We start from the raw sequence: 17,345 nt of genomic DNA on the forward strand, positions 1-17,345 counted from the left end.
CAGAATCAGTCCTTCCAATGAATATTCAGGACTGATTTCCTTTAGGACTGACTGGTTTGATCTCCTTGCCATCCAAGGAACTCTCAAGAGTCTTCTCCAACTTACATCCTTACATAAATTTTATTTTTAAAAGGGGAGGAGGGAGAGGAGCCAAACTGAGTTTAGAGAAGGTTCTAAAAATTTAGACTGGTATAGTCAGGAAGGTTTGTCTTAAGGTCTGTTAAAACCTGAAAATGTTCCATCCAAATAAGAAAGGTTGAAATCAGTCCTGAATCAAATCAAAAGAGTGATTCAGAAGGTAGAACGGGACAGAACATTCTAAAGCACTTCATTACAACCACAACAACAGCTTCTCCAGAAAGAACCCTCATTACAACTGACCCATTAAAGAATATCTGTCATTTTCTACAAAATATCACTATGTTTAGAGCTGCAAAAGAAGTTAGAATAATTTAGAACTAAATTCTCAAGTTACTGAAAAGGAAATAGGTCCAGAGAAATTAAGTGACTTTCTCAAGGTCACCCGGCTTAGCAAAGGACACAGACTGTGTTACAACCCAAGATCTCTGGTTCCCAGAAACTGTTCTTTCCATTGTATCATTCAAGATGGCGTTAAATTATTTTCCAGAATTTTTGATAAACAAACAACAACAACTAAAAAGAATAGGGAGACAGGAGGGTAGTATGCCCTTTTGAATTCCAAGTCTCTTACTCTAAGACAACTTAGAGATACTGTTTATTTGGGGGCGGGTCAGGGGGCAATCCGGAGAAGGCAATGGCACCCCACTCCAGTACTCTTGCCTCGAAAATCCCATGGATGGTGGAGCCTGGTAGGCTGCAGTCCATGGGGTCACTAAGAGTCAGAGACAACTGAGCGACTTCAATTTCACTTTTCACTTTTATGCATTGAAGAAGGAAATGGCAACCCACTCCAGTGTTCTTGGCTGGAGAATCCCAGGGACGGGGGAGCCTGGTGGGCTCCCTTCTATGGGGTCTCACAGAGTCGGACACGACTGAAGTGACTTAGCAGCAGCAGCAGCAGGGGGCAATCAGATAAATGACTACAATATGTGAAATTTTTATGGATTTATTCTTAAAATAAAAAGCTACCCAAACAGTGGTAGAAATTATGAAAATCTCAAAGTTTTTTGGAACAGAGAAGCTTGCTCCCACCTGCTCAGACACAGTATTGGGGGACAGAATTACTCAGGGGGCATAGAGTTACTTCCTTACATTTTCACCTGCGATGTTTCAATCGACACCTAAGGAAAAATGCTGCCTTTGGGGCTTATGATTCAGCGACTACAACAGTGATTGCTGGCTGCTGAGAAATACTTATTTGAGAGGCATGGAGAAAAAATACTTTCACGGAATTTGTCTTTGTTATTTTCCCTCTTTACTGTAGAAAAGACAAATTTGAACAAATTTCCAATCTCATCTGGTTATACAGCGCAGAGAAGTTTGGCTATGTTGAGGGAGCACAACACAAATTTAGCAAGCTTTCAAAATCAGTTCGTCCAGCCTGTCTGATGAGCTGTCACTAGAGCTGTCACTGATGGGGGGTTGGGGGGGATCGGTTTTTTAGAAGCAATCCGCATTACCTCCAAACTCAGTAAGGAACCCTACCCAAGCTCTTATAATGAATCTCTAGATTCTCACGACTGGCAAAGATATATCAGATGTTTTCATTTCACTGGGAACTCCCGAGGGCCTAGGATGGTTAGTTTTTGTTGATCTTACCTAGCTTCGTGCTTTGCAAATTGCAAGCACTCAGTTAAGTGTTAACTCCAAGGCAAATGCAAGCCAAACGTGTTTTCCGAATGATCCCCACACGGTGCCTGCCACAGCACTTGTATTTTCTACTCCAATGTTTTGTTTTGTTTTTCTCTCCTCCCTCCCAATAGTGAGAGAAGTAAATGTAAAACTCCTGAGCCAACCCAATCAATCCTAAGCCACGTGCTGTAGTTTTCTGGGAAGGTGAAGAACAGGAACGTGGCGTAGTAGTAAACCGTAGTAAAGAGAGGAGGGAAACAAAATGGGGCACGTCACATGGTCACGGCCTGGATTTTTCTCAATTAAATATAAGAGGAAGTGTGCGTTTCCGGCCTCTGTCAGTGGGCTGGTTGGACTTTCTCATTCTTAGGATTCTGGTCTGGATGCACACTAATAGGGCCGGCTGCACAACATCCTCCGGGAAGGGGGTGGAGGGGGCGTGTGTTTGGCTCCGTTTTCCCGGCACCAGAGGGAAGGGGTGGCGGGAGAGAGGTAGGCTACAACCCGGATGCCTGGCCCGCCGCCCACGCCGGACCCCGGACCAAGGCCCCCCAATCGACCCCCTTCACCCGAGGCCCCACCCCACCGCTGCTGCAGCACGACCTGCGCTCGCGCTGATTGGCTCTGGCGGGGGCCAATCAGCGCCCGGCTGCCCCGCCCACTCGGGGCCAGTCTCTGCCGCGCTCTGCTGGGGCCAAGGGCTCGGCGGCGGTCGTCGCCGCCGCCGCCGCCCACCACGCGCGGTTCGCGGAAAGGGGCCCAGCCGCCCCCCGCGCCCTCGGGCAACCGGCAACGGACCGTGTGGGAGTCTGAGGGTAGCCTCCGCCTCGATACTAAGCCCCCCAACCCCGGGCCAAAAGGGACTTGCAGGAGGGAGAGGGAGCCAAGCGCCAAATAAATAGAGAGGCATGTAAGAAGCAGAGGTGACCGTGGATATGAGAAAGTGCCAGACAAAAAGGCCACACAGCGAGGTGACAGGAGGGAGGAATGGGGAAGGAGAGATGAGAGGCAGACTTGGAGGTAGGAGTCCTGGAAATCGCAATTAGGAAATGCAGTGGAAGGAAGAAAAATGGACTTTTTTCCCAAGGGGACAGAACAAAACGACCAAAAAAAAAAAAAAAAAAGGAACCTAAAATAAATGGCAAGAGCCTATGTCTTTGCCAAAGCCTGCTCTACCTGCCCAGCTGCAGTTTCCAAACAAAACAAACTTGAGGTAAACGCTGGTTGAAGATAGCTGGCTGCTGTGCCCTTTCTGCCCTGCTTTTGGGGCTCTCCATTAACTCTGGGGAGAGTAGGCCACAAGTACTGCGAAATTCTGAAATGGAGCCAAAGAGAAAGAGAGAGAGAAAAAAAAGACAATGGCAGGAACATGAAATAAGAGGTGGGAAACAAGGGGGATGGGAAAGGAGGGTACCAAGAAAAAAAAAAAAATCCAGCAGGTTAGAACCCAGAGGAGACACCGATGGACGAGAGAGGAGAAGATAAACAGAAAAGGTGATCAGACAGAAGGTGAATCAAGGGCAACCAACACTCCTGGGCACCTGCGCTAAATGCCTCAGAAACATTTTCCTGTAACAGACGGTGAAAAACATTCAACAAGCAGAGACGTTTAAAATGAGGGGTTAAGGGAAAGAGCACACACACATCTCCAAGTCCCTCATTCCTTTTCCTGTTTTAGGTTTTACCTGAGAAATAGGAAAGACAGGCAAAGATAGCAATTGCTGAGAAGTTAGGAAAACAATGTTTTCACAAAGTAACATACTCCTTCCCAGGCAAAGGGGTTTGCCACAGACAGGCTTGATTTCTTTTTGTTTCATATGATAATTACCTATTAAATTACAAATTTAAAGGCAACAGGGCAAAGGCAAACAAGCAGAATTCAAGATGTAAATGTGCCAAGTAGCATTTGGTGCCTCACTTAAAACACACACACACACACACACATACCCTCACCTCTCTCCATTTACATCTTACAAATACACATTGTAGAATTTTTCTGGCATGGTGCTGTCCATTGCTGGTCTATTGCTGCTCCAAAATTATTAAGGAATGATTATATGGTTGTTCCAGAATACTACATTTTTCCCTCAGAAAGTTAAGAATAGAAGATTGTTTTGTTTGCGTTGGTTTGTTTTTAATGTATCCTCCATAAAAGGAGGATTTTATTTTAAAGCCGTTTTGAAAAATGAAAACTTTATTTGGTCAACTTCCTTCAAAGCAAAATATTATTTATTCTACTTTCAAAAACAAAAACAAAAAAACCCTGATCAAATTAAGAAAACAGGTGAGGAAAACTTATTGTTTCTTAGCCTCTTCTTTCCTCTTTAAAACCAAAATCTTGGTTCTGCTTGGATTTTTTTCCCCCTTCAAATTCCCATTCTTTATAAATGAGAAACTTTGCAACACAAACAGTTAAAGTGTTAGAGGGATCCACATGTCCCAAAACATCATTTGAAACAACCAAAATTTTTACTGTTGATGCACACAATTAAATCTCTCTTCTAGAGAAGGAATCATGAATGTAAATCTAAATACTAATCAAATGTTTTGCATAATATATATCCCCTAAAATCTTAGTTTGAATGTTTCTATACCTGTACCTTGTTCCAGAAAACAGCAAATGATATGGGTCAAATATTAGAATCAATAGGAATATGAACCCAATATACACATGAATTTCTTATGGATGGGCACATATTAAGAAGAATAATGTAAAAGCACATTAGATGAAACATATATAAAAAGGTTATCACAAGATAATGTTTGTCAGAATAAAGTGTTTCCAAATGCTGGAAACATCTACATTGCCAACTCATCACATTATTTGCAAACTATACTCCTCTCCTCTTCCCACAATTATGACCACCAGAAAAAAAGGCTCAACAGAATGAAGAGTAGGCTAATTTCCTATTAGAAATGTTTTTCATTTTCAGTACAGCCTTAGCCACAGAAGACCCGAAGCCAACTTTCAACATTTAGTGAGGCATCCACTCTAGAATTTAAAAGGTAAACAGTAAGTATCCTACAAAGGAAGAGGACAAGGTTTAGCTCTTACATTCAATGCAGATGAAAACCAAACTCTTCCATCTCCCTGACTTAATATTTCTTTTCAAAGTAAAAATGTTAAGTAATTTTACAGAAGATGTACAGTAGCCCCCATATGATCTATGTGGGGGTCTCTGTACAGGCCTTTGCAAGAACAGACAACTGTAAGGCTGACACAGTGGGCTGAATTTTCATAACTCTTAACTCAATAATGGGTCCCAGATGCATGCAGACTTCACTGTGTAAAAGCAGCCATGCCTGTGAGGTGATAGGTCCGTGTGTGGGTAATATTTCATAAATCTTCATTCAGAAACAAAATGTCACCAATAATTACTTTTTAAAGAGAGTCATAGACAGACAGCTATTTCTCTAAATCTGTAAGCCTAAAGCAAGCTCGTACTTCTGAATCTTTTTAGGGCAACAGGAATAAAAATTGATGTTTCCCACTACTAGTTATGTTGCCTTGGTATTGTGAAATCACAGAACTAAAGTGCACAGGGCAACTTGATAAGATCAACCTCAAGAGCTCTGAGAAATTACCTTTAAATGAAGGGCTTAGCCCCTGGATTAACAAATATTTTTGTAGAACTGTCCCTTCTAGAGACTGACCTCAGTATATAGTCAAAAGAAAACTTCCATAAGGAGATCAAGGTTCTTACAAACGAACTTTACAAACCTCAGAACTGGTATTAACAGGATATATGTCTTGGAAATACTAAAGTACTTCACTTGGGAAACTCAAGAGGAAAAGCCCTCTGGAGTGGCTGCTCCTATAGATTTATCTAACCATCAGGCACATGTCCCCTCCTGTGCCCAGACCTCTCCCTCCCAGGAGTGCACTCCCTACAGAAGCAGAGGGAGGAGAGAGAAGGGCCCTGGGGCACAGAATTCGAGCACCAGGTTAAAAGCAGTTTTGTCTTCTGACTTTGTCACCATGAAACGCACCTGCTGTGATGTCCAGTTGAGCTACTGGAGGTCCTCTGGCTGCTTCTGGAAAGTGATGCTGGCATAGGCGCTTAGATCCTCGCTGGAGCGGCTGGTGGGGCCGCTCTGACTACTGGCCAGAGGCTGATGAGGGGCCGGGAGTGGAGGAGGCTGCGGTTGAGGTGGGCACTCTTGAGGGCGCTGTTTGAAGTCCTTGACCAAATCCAGGTCTATGTAGTTAAGACCATTCTCCAAACCCCCAGCGGCCCCGCACACTTGGGCCAGCTCCTTGGGGGCTCCCCCGAGCTCCCCAGGCCTCAGCCACACGTTCTCGAAGGAAGCAGAGCTGTGGCGTTTGACATCCTCGGCGCTGCTGCTGCTGCCGCCACCGCTGCCCCCGACGGCAGCCCCAGCTCCGAAGGGCATCGTGTTGCCCACCCGGGTGGCACTGGGCGTAGAGGAGAAGGTCTCGGAGCTGTGCCGCCTCCTGCACCCTTGAGGGTCGGCACGGATCACTTTGGCACTCTGGTTGCGGTTGGGACTGAGGTTCACCCGCGTGAAGGCGCTCGGGCCCCCCAGGAGGGCCGAGCGGGCCGCCAGCTCCCCTGTTCCCGGAGGAGGCGCAGTGGAGGAAACAGAGGCTGTCGAAGATGAGGAGGGAGCGGCCGCGGTGGCCCCGGGCAAGCTGGCATCCTCCACAACGACGCCCGTCCGCATGTCGGCGTAGCTGATGGGCGCGACAGGTGAGGTGTCCACGTAGCTCTGCCGGGGACCACCCATCTGCATGGTCATGTAGTCGCCGCAGCTGCTGGGCACTGCCCTAGTCGGCCTGCACACGCTAGCAGCTCCAGGGGGCGCCGGGCCCACCCTGCCGGGCTGGACCCCCACGCTCTTCTGCCAGGTGGCCCTCCGGCCCGGCCCCAGGTCCATGTTCATATACTCTTCTGCGCCCGTATCCTCCTCTCTGGGAGCTGGCTGGAGCTGGGACGGACACCTGATGGAAGGCGAGCTGTGGGACGCCACCGGGCCCGATAAGTAGCCTGGCTGATCGCTCCCAAATTCAATATTCACATACTCCCCTGGGCTCTTGGGCTCCGGAGGGAGCAGCAAGGGGGGCGGTGGCTGCTGCTCTCGGGCCCGAGGTAAGGTGCTGGCCTTGGGATCCCCCAGAGACAGCCTCGTGGGCCGAGCCAGGCGGTTGTTGGTCTGGGCAGCTGTGTCCACCTTTCGAGGCAGATGGGCCTGCAGGACCTGATGATGGAGATGCGGGAGGCCGGGCTCTGGCCGAGCCCCACAGTATCCCCCGCCCAGGCTGTCGCTGCTGGTGGACGAAGAGGAATCTTCTGCGGCCGCAGTGTAGAGGAGTCGACCGGAACTTGAGGAAAGGCGGAGGTGCTGGTGGTGCCGGGGCTCCTCCAGCTCCCCAGGACGCTGGGTGTGCTTAAAGGACCTTGGCAATGAGTAGTAGGAGAGGACGGGCTTGTGCTGGGGGTCCTCGGGGCCATAATAGCAGTCGGAGGGGCTGCTGGTGTTGGAGTCCCCGACGGGCGACATGTTCATGTAGTCACCTGTACAAGACAAGAGTTTGCCACTACCGCTCTCCACCGGAAGTTTGGGGTGTGGCAGGGCGTGAGAGTGGTGGCCCCCTACCCCGTTTGTCCAAAGCTTGCCATAGCTGCTCCCAGAAGGGGCGGCACCGCTGCTGCTGCCACCGCTGCTGGGCCCACCTCCAATGTCAGGAGAGCAGCTGCCGCTTGGGGACATCATCATGTAGCCGTTGGGGTCCACTCTCTGGGGATGGCGTCTGATGGGGTTGATAATCTGCTGCGGGGCAGACACGCTCTTGGGGCTCATGGGCATGTAGTCCCCACTGCCTTTCCGGCTGCCGGGCACTGGGGCCACCCCTGGGGACATGGGCATGTAGCCATCATCAGTGTGAAGGCTGGAGGTGTCTGGGCGGTGGTGGCCCCCACGCCGTTCCAAGGGGTGCATTTCCAGACCCTCCTCTGGGTAGGAGTGGGTGGGCACGAAGGCGGAGTGCCGGTAGCTGGGTACTCGGCCTCCACTGCCACCTCCTGGTGGGTAAGCGGGCATCATTTCGGTATATTCCTCAATGGAAGCCACAGAGGACTGAGACGGGGTTTTCTGGTGGGAAATGGTAGGCGAGGTGCCCGCAGAGTGAGTCCGTTTTCGGAACCGATTATCCAGATCTGCCGCACCGGCTGCTTCTTCTCCTGGCAGGGCTGGGCTCGTGCCCAAGCCGGCGGCTGGCACGTAGCGGTGACCATTGCCACCCCGGGGCAAAATGTAGTGACCATTGGGGGCAGTGAGGGTGGAGGCCCCCTTGCCTCCCATGCAGATGTAGTTGCTTAGCTCCTCCTCACCCCGGGCGGGCGGGGTGTGGCCCAGGGAATCTGGGGTGACGCTGCGGAAGGAACTTCGGAAATCGCAGGGACTGGAGCCATACTCATCGGAGGAGATGAAGCCGCCATCACTGGGGGAACCAGACACAGAAGCACTAGACCGCCGCGGGAAGAGGCAGTCTGAGGTGGAGCCATGGCCACTCGTGCTGCTGGACGACAGACTGACAGGGCTGGTGGCGGAAGGCGAGCAGCGAGAAGAAGGCATGGGGATGGAGCGGCTGTGGTTGAGAGGCGGGTGCAGCCGGGAGCTGCCTCGATGGCGGTGGGCGTGGGTCCTGTTGGTGCTAGGACTCACAGGACTGCCGTCCACTGAGGCGGGGCGAGACATGGTGCCTTCGCCATCACTGGAGGCACGCACACGGAAGGAGCCCTGCTTCCCGCCCACCAAGCTGGCCGGGGAGGTGGCTGTGATGCTCTCGGTGCGCGAGCGGCGGGTCAGCCCCACCTGGCTGGGTGGAGGGTTGTTGAGGTGGTGCCTCCGCAGGGGCACACTGATGGGGTTGGAGCAGTTGGAGGAGGACTGGCTCTTGCTTCTAGGGCGGAACTCATCGCTCATGGCCCGCATGGCCTCCAGGATTGTCTCGTGCATGTTCTGGGCCACCACGGAGTCGTCCACCTGCATCCAGAACTCCCCGGGGCCCGTCACTGCGGAACGGCCCACTTCGATGAAGAAGAAGTTCTCTGAGTGGCCGCAGCGCCTGATGTTCATCAGCTGCAGCACCACGGCCGCCGCCTCCGAGTTCAGCTTCACGAAGCTGATGGTCTTGCTGGTCAGGCAGAGGCGGTAGATGCCAATCAGGTTCTTTGTCTGACCCAGGCCCTTGGGTTTCAGGATCACCTGCCAGACCTCCTTGAAGGCGGGTCCTGGGGGCACGTCCCCGTAGCTCAAGTCCTCACCGGCCTCTCCGAGGCCGGAGCTGCCACTGCAGCTGCCCCCGCCGCCTCCCGCCCCAGGCGCCGCGGCCCCGTCGTGGTGGCCCTTGGCACGGTTGTGCAGCTGCAGGAGGGCCTGGTACCAGCTGTCCTGCTCGGCCTCGCTGTCTGCCGCGATGGCAAAGTGCTCGTCCCGGGTGTAGAGGGCCACCAGGTGCTTGTTCTTGGAGTCCGCCCGCTTGTTGATGTTGAAGCAGCTCTCCAGGGGGATCGAGCGTTTGGGGGCGCTCGACTTGTGCCGCCACTTCTTCTCGTTCTCGTAGTACTCGAGGCGCGCCGGGCCCCCAGCCTCGCTGGCCGCCCGCAGCACGAAGAATCGTTTGTGCATGCTCTTGGGTTTGCGCAGGTAGCCCACCTTGCGCACGTCCGAGAAGCCGTCAGTCTCCGGAGGGCTCGCCATGCTGCCGCTGCCGCCGAGCAGAGGGAGGCGCCGAAAAACAACCGGGTGGGGGGCGGAGGCTCCTAGCCGCGGCCCCGCACATGCAAACAGGGCTGGAGGAGGCAGAAACCCCGACTCCGAAATCCACACCGCCCTCTGCGCCGGGGAGGGGCGGTCGAGGGAGGACGCAGCAGCTGCGCCAAGGAGATAGCCCCGACCCGAGTTTACTGGCGTTTCATGCCCTGGGGGGGAGGCAACGCGTCCGGCGCGAGTGCAGCCCGGATCCCCCGAGAGCCAAGTCTCTTCTCAGCCGCCGCGGTCGGGAAGAAGCTAAGATGCATCTCTCACCGCCGGGGCCAGAGTCCGGCGCTGGCAGGCGGCGGCCCGGGCGGGCGGGCGGGGTGTGTGTGTGTGTGTGTGGCGGGGCGGGGGCGGGGGGGGGGGATCCTAGCCTGGCCCCTCCAGGCGCGCGCGCGCGCCTTCCCTCCGGAGTTCCTCTCTGGAAGTAGCGATTCCCGAGGCAAATTAAATATCCTTGGGCAGGGGGAGGCGAGCTGCCAAGTCCCAACGTTGCACGGGGTTCTCCCTCCTCCTCCTCCTTCGCCTCTTCCTCCGCCTCCTCCCACCTCCCGACCGTCCCCGCCGCCACCAGCCGCCCAAATACCAGCTCAATCGCGGAGACCGCGGCGCTGCGGCTGTTGCTGTTGCTGCCGCAGCCCGCGGACGCGTCCTCTGCAGCCCCCGATCGGGCCCATGTCGGCGGGCGGAGAAAGTGGCTTTTCCACGCGAAACACGACTAGGCAGCCTGGGGAGCTGGGGGCGCGCCGAAGGGACAGGCTCATCCCTGCCCCTCGCTCCAGTGGGCCGGGGAAGAGGGGAGGGGACGAGGGCGGGAGGCGAAGGCGGGGAGGGGGGGTGTCGGGGGTGCGAGCGGGAGGCTGGGGAAGGAGTCGGAGGAAGACGCCTCTTCCCCGGCAGGCGCTGCCGCTACTTCTCCCCTCCTCCCTCCTCCTCCTCCGAGAGTTGCCGAGAGCCCCAACCAAAACAAGCGGCGGCGTCTGGCTCTGCGCGCCGACCGCGCCGCCGTCTCACTCGGGAGGAGAAAAAAACACGTGACGGAGCCTCCGCGCTCCGCAGCCCGGCCGCCGCCGCCGCCGCCGCCGCCGCCGGGAGGCTCCCGCCCGGGTCTCTACATTCCCGGCCGAGCCCGCCCCGCGCCCGCCCCTCTCCGCCCCCCGGCCTTGCCGCAGAGGCGCCCGCGCCCGGCCTCGGCACCGCGCTCGGGCAGCGCCCCTACGCGGCCGGCAGCCCGGGCTCAGAGCCGGCCTCCTCGCGCGCCACCCAGGGCGCCCCCCGGCCCGCAGGAATCCCCGCCGCGGGAGCGGGCGGGGGTGTTTGGGTGTCTCCCCGAAAGCACGAGGGGAGTCTGGGAAAACGGGGGAGGGGGGCGAACCCGGGAAGACGCAGGAGTGAGGGTGGGGGGCGACGGGGGGGCACTGCGGCTACTGGGCCCTGCGTGGGAGGGCCCGGGGAGGAGGGGACTCGAGAGCTGGGCTGGATCTTACCTAACAGGTAAGAGCAGCCCCTCAGGAGAGAGTGTTTCTAGTCAACGCTTTTTTTTTTTTTTCTTCCCTCCCTGGAAATCTAAAAGCTGGATTTCAGTTTCAGTGTGATAGGCCATGGTGATATCTGTATTTTCGTGAGGTTTTACTAAAAGACTTCCGGGCCAGCCTTTCACCTTGGAATCCCCGAATTTGCTGCAGTGAAGTACCACGAAAGAATAGAGGGACGCCCAAGGGCAGCGACTGGGGGAGGGAAGGAGGAGGTTATGGTCACTCCCAAACAAGAAGAGTTCGGGGGAAATGTCGTGTGTCCGGAATGGTGGGGTTAGCTGCTGATCCATTAGGGAGAGAATGTAAATATCACAGCTTCTCCCCACCCCATCCCACTCCCGTCTCATCCTAGCGGGCGGTCGGGGAGTCACACCTTGGGGGTGAAGGCTTGGGGAGAAAATGAGACGCCCCTTATCACATTCCGAAATCTATTTGTGATTAAAAAAAAAAAAAGTTAGGGACCTACAGAGGGTTCGTAAGGTCAAAACCCTACTGGGTAAACATTGGCTGAAGTGTCTGTTTCACACACAGCTTCCACACCCATCGAACCACCCCATAAAATTTTTACCCTTGACTACAAGGATAATCGTGAGAAAACAAGGACGGTGCCAGCTGAGCTGTACAGGAAAATGGGTGTTTCGTGGGTAGCAGAGGTCAACAGCTTAGGTCTACTTGCGGAGACTGTTAGGCTGTTAGCTTGCGGTATCAATCACCACAAGCAAACGCTCCCCAAAGTTTTGTTTGTTAAGGTGATCTACAGAATATTAAGGACCCTTTAAAAAATGACTCCTCATCTGTTTGACGTTATCTTATTTTACCACCCCAGTCCTGGCCCGTTTGGGGGTCTCCACCACCCCCTCGGCGCAGGAGACACTCCCTAGTAGCCAGCACTCAAGCACTACCCGAGGCTCGCGGCAGTGCAGGCGCTGGGCATGCGCTGGGCAGGACCCGCTGGGCTGCGGAGAAGCCAGCCTGGGCCTAATACCGGGCTGAGGGGCGGGGAGAATTTCTTAGGATAGCCTGCTGATTGGTGGGGCTGCCTGTCTTTCAAACCTTGCACTGCAGGAGGGGAGGTGGGGAGAGAGGGTGAGGGTACCAAGGTAGGTTGCAAAGCGTAGTAAAAAAAAAGGAAGAAAGAAAAAGAACCAAAGGCGCCATTCAGCAGCGTGTGATACATGAACTGGGGTAGCCGGTAACTGTAGAGGAGCTACACCCCACCAAAGCCTGGGAGCTTTTCATTTCTTCCCTCACCTTCTTATTCCCTGCCATCATGCAGCCTCATCTGAGCCTCGTTCATCTGTAATTTGTGTACAAGCTGTTGAATTGAAAGCCCGCCCTTCTCTCCCTCTGACAGCTTGGTGATGTGGGCACACGTGCTCACAACAGCAAAGCTATAAATAGCAGATGTAATCCGGTAACTAGGCGGCAAAGACAGTGACCGGGATTCTGGGGGAATAGCGTGTTTTATGGGGAGTAGAAGAGGAGAACGCGAATAGGAAAGTCTGAAGTTAGTAGTAAAGTAATTGTGGGGTTTTACCCTTGGAGAGGGGAAAAAAGGTAAAAGTGTTGTTTACTAGTAACAATGTAAGCTAAGGCCAAAGGGCTTTTTACAGGTTTGATGTTTAGCGCAGGGTGGGGGTGGAGAATATTTCACATTTTGTGGGAAAAATAATCCAAACCCATTTACTTTAGAAATGATGCCTCCGTTCAAAAATAAAGCTAAATGAAGGTGGTATACCTCTATGGGAAACAAAATACTCTTTTCTAGGAAAAAGAGGGATCTGAAAGATCAACTTAATTTGCAAATATTTTAGAAAAATCTTCACAGAAAGGTTAGAATTTTGGTCATACAAAAATGTTATTTTTTATTATAAAAGCTTTTTAAAAAAAACTCTGTGGGAAAGGATCTCTACTTTAAAAGCACAACTTCAGTGGCTAATATATTCATTAGAAATCATGAAATAAGTCAGATTGTTGACTTTTTTTTTTCCAAATCAATGGATTTCCCATTATAGATAATCACTGATGGTAAGATGTTCTTGTCCTTTCTTCCTACTTGCTGATGTTTTACTACCAATGTTAAAGGTGTTTAATAGTTAATTAAAATTATACTATAGTAATTTATATTTCTTTACTTTTTTCTTTTATTAATGGGTTGAGCTAACTCTGGAAATGCATATATGATTTAGATACAGAATAAAAAGGATGCTTTTGTGGAAACTAACTGAAGTAATTTTGAGCAGGTACAAGTATTATCCTGCCAGCCTATGCTAAATTAGTCTTTTGGTGTACTGTAATGAGATATACTGTATGAAAAATTGACTCCCAACTGAAAATTCTCAGAAACCAAAACAGCATCCTTATCAAATACTAATCTATTGCTCAATGCTGCCATCTATAGGACATTTAGAGATGACTTGCATAACAGGCTAAACTGTGACAGTTACTAGTCTCTTAGTCATGTCTGAGAGACACGCAACCCCATGGACTCTAGCCGGCCAGGCTCCTCCATCTATGGAATTTCCCAAGCAAACATACTGGAGTGGGTTTCCACTTCCTCCTCCAGCGGATCTTCCTAACCCAGGGATCAAGCCTAGGACATACAGAAGTATAAGTTACTGGCAAAAACAACCAAAATGAGAATTGAGTTGGCTGAAGGCTCAACTAACCATTTGAAAATTTTAAAGTATTTCTTATATCAAAGTGATGCTTTATTTCAGTGAAATAGATTGCAACTGGAAGAGCTGTTTAAATATTACCAATTCTAGAATTAGTTTGGACAATTTAGAATGATGCTTGGAGGAAAATAAAATTGTGTAGTTTTTCTAACTTCAGTGGTTTTTTTTTTTTTTTTTTTTTTAAGATTGCTCTCAGTAGTAAGCAATATTTGAGTGCCTACTCTGCAAGACAGTATGAAAAGTATAAAAAGAAGCAGCTTTTTACAGTTTTGGTGGGCTAATAAGAGATACAAAATAATTGATAACCAAAGTGTGTGTGTGTGTGTGTGTGTGTGTGTACGTGCGTGCGTGCATGTGCATGCTAAGTCACTTCAGTCGTGTCTGACTCTTTGGGACCTATGGACTGTAACCCACCAGGGTCCTCTGTCCATGGGATTCTCCAGGCAAGAATACTAGAATGGGTTGCCATGTCATCCTTCAAGGGAACTTCCCAACCGAGGGACCAAACCGTCATCTCTTATATCTCCTGCACTGGCAGGCAGGTTATTTACCACTAGCATTAAATGTCAAATAAGTGATATTTACTTAGAGCAGATGGAGATTATGCTAGGTAAAATAACTAAAGAAATATTTTAGAGGAAAGAAGCCTTAAGCTTAAACCTGAAGGGTGGATATAATTCATAAGTGATTGGCAATTCCCAGCCCCATCCCACCCCCACATTCAGGCATTTCGGAGCACTTCCTTGGGTTAGGCCTTAGGCTGGCCACAGAAGATTTAAATACCCTGAGGGGATCCTGCCCACAAGAAGCTTACAGTGAAGAGAGACAAACGAATACAGTTCAGGGTACCGGGGTCTCAGGCCTCTGTGATCTACAGAAAACGGTGATCTCAGGTGAGATTCCATAAAAACCAACTGCCTTCTGATTTTAAAAGTCATAAGTCACAGAGTCAACTTGGGACCCTTCAGTTGTCTCTCTCCTTAATAATCTTATTTTCTCTTGTAATTAAAATCTTTCATCCTTTTAGATTAAAAATGTGAAACAGTGAAATCAAAATAGTGAGCTAAAAATCACATTTAGCTGGAAAATTTGCAAGATCAACACATCTCAAACCTGAGGATCTTGTTAAAATGCAGGTTCTGATTTAGAAGGTGTAGGGCAGGCTGAAGTCTGCATTTTTTACATACTCCTAGTGATGCTGATTCTGCTAGGGGGTAGATGCGGGCAGTACACTTTCAGTAGTGAAGTTCTAAGTGATTGATGGTTCATTTAAAGGCACGGTAATATGAGGCTGTGAAAGTCAAGCAAGATACTTACATTTTAGGATTGTATGCATACCAAGAACAACGGCAATAAAAAAATCAACTTAACTAGGACAATACAACATGGAGGTTTCTCTCTTTTCTATCTCAAGTATCAAATCTTTCTGACAAATGTGAAGAGTTAATTCTCTCTCAAACATTTGTGTTAGTGTTTTCCAAAGTGTGATGATAAATGCACTGTGAGTGCTCAGTCGGGTCCCCAGCTCTTTGTGAAACTGGACTGTAGCCCACAGGCTCGCCTGTCCATGGGATTTTTCAGGCAAGAATACTGGAGTGGGTTGCCATTTACTCTTCCAGGGGAACTTGCCCACTCAGAGATTGAACCCTAGTCTCCTGCACTGCAGACACATTCTTTACCCCTGAGCCATCGGGGAAGCCCCAGAGAATGTTACTTACAGTAAAATTTGAGAATCACTGGTTTAGGCACACAGGAAAATTAATTAAATACTTTGGGAACAGGATTTCAGAAAGACACTAATACTTTCAAAAGACAATTTCAAGACATTTTTTGGTTTTGATATAAATTAAGCCAGAGATAAGGGGCTTTGCTCAGTGGTAGAGAATTCGCCTGCCAACACAGGAGACAAGGGTTCGATCCCTGCATCAGGAAGCTCCCCTGGAGAAGGAAATGGTAACCCACTCCAGTATTCTTGCCTGAAAACTCCCATGAACAGAGAAGATTGGTGGGGTCACCAAGTTGGACACGACTGAGCACCCAAGCATGCAAGCCAGAAATAAATAGATGAGGTTGAAGGAAAGGGAGGGGGTAAAAACTTTATGCTGTTGTTTAATTTTTCCATTTCACAAATTTTACCAATTGGTGATTTTTTTAGGTTAGCCCTTAATAACTGACACTTATCCAAAAGACTTGCTTTTGCTTTTTAAAAATTGTCTTGATTGCTTTAATGTGTTTTCATTTTCCTTTGCATTCTTTGGTGAGGATTGAGGTTTGGCAATTTGTCGTCTTAGATAATGCCATCAAATCTGTTGATAAGTTAGTTAATCTAAAGAAAGAAGCCTCAGCTGTTTCTTGTATTTAAAGAGACATATGTTTTATGCAGAAAAGCACATGCTTAGAAGGGTTTGTAAACTTTATAACACTTCTTGTTGATTTTGCCTTATCTTTCATCTTAAAGTTGTTGTGATTCTTTTGTTTGTTTTTTGGTGCAATGCACTCAGTACAAAATGTGATAACTAAAAAATCTCTTCAAAATAATATTTGTTTCTTAACAGAAATTGAAGTAATGATGAATTTTCAATGCCTCTGTTAGGTGGCTCAGGTAAAGAACCCACCTGCCCGTGCAGGAGACAGAAGAGACATGGGGTTTGATCCTTGGATCGGGAAGATCTCCTGGAGGAGGGCCTGGCAACCCACTCCAGTATTCGTGCCTGAAGAATCCCATGAACAGAGGAGCCTGGTGGGCTACAGTTCACAGGGTCGCAAAGAGTCAGACACGACTGAAGTGACTTAACATCCACGTACCCAGGGCTCTAGAGGTAAAAACTAATAGGTTTTACTAACAAAGAATTGCTGGATCCACATGACCCTCACTTTTCTCACACTCTCTCCTTAAATGCAAGATTAAAAACCATCTTTTTTTCTTCTCTCTCTCTTTTTTAAAAATAGTTCCTCAAACTTCAGACTGGGGCTCATAACTTCAGGTCCTTCATTTTAAAAAACAAAAACCAGCTGATTAGAAGTTTAGACATATTTGCTATGTGTGGATTAGGAAGATAGGAGTTAATCTGAACTCAAGATGTTTGTAATTACAGAGCTACCAGCGGTGTTGCAGGGTGTGACTCTTCAGATGGGCAGAGGACCACCCACATCAGAATCATCTGGGTGCTTGTTAAACTCAAAGCTTACATATTCCCTAATACCCCCCACTAGCCCTCTCCCCACAGGGTCCCAAAGTTGGATGTTCTGTAGATCCATGTGCCCTTCCCCATTTCCTACCCCTGCTGCTGCTGCTGCTGCTGCTAAGTTGCTTTGGTCGTGTCCGACTCTGTGTGACCCCATAGACAGCAGCCCATCAAGCTCTGCCATCCCTGGGATTCTCCAGGCAAGAACACTGGAGTGGGGTTCCATTGCCTTCTCCGCCAAAGCTTGCTAAGATCTAGTAAATTAATTTCCAAGGACATTCAGGTGTCATGACTAACAGTGTGAAAAGTTTGTTTGCCTTCTTGTGTCTTTAATGTAAACTTCTAGACATTTCTTAAAATTTTGAGAGAGGGGAGAGGAGAAGAGAGGGATA

At 49.9% G+C, this 17,345-nt stretch overlaps 1 protein-coding gene across 1 annotated transcript in view; it reads right to left on the minus strand.

Annotated features, from left to right (window-relative positions):
• Nucleotides 1–10,651, minus strand: part of IRS1 (insulin receptor substrate 1) — a 64,925-nt gene extending 54,274 nt beyond the window's left edge. Inside the window, exon 1 of the mRNA XM_061386702.1 lies at nt 5,764–10,651. Within this exon, the coding sequence (XP_061242686.1) occupies nt 5,785–9,498 (3,714 nt within the window). The 5' untranslated portion in view covers nt 9,499–10,651 and the 3' untranslated portion in view covers nt 5,764–5,784. The remainder of the gene's footprint in view (nt 1–5,763) is intronic.
• Nucleotides 10,652–17,345: the final 6,694 nt, after the last annotated feature.

The sequence above is a fragment of the Bos javanicus genome, chromosome 2, assembly GCF_032452875.1.
Source record: "Bos javanicus breed banteng chromosome 2, ARS-OSU_banteng_1.0, whole genome shotgun sequence".
In the NCBI taxonomy this organism is placed as follows: domain Eukaryota; kingdom Metazoa; phylum Chordata; class Mammalia; order Artiodactyla; family Bovidae; genus Bos; species Bos javanicus.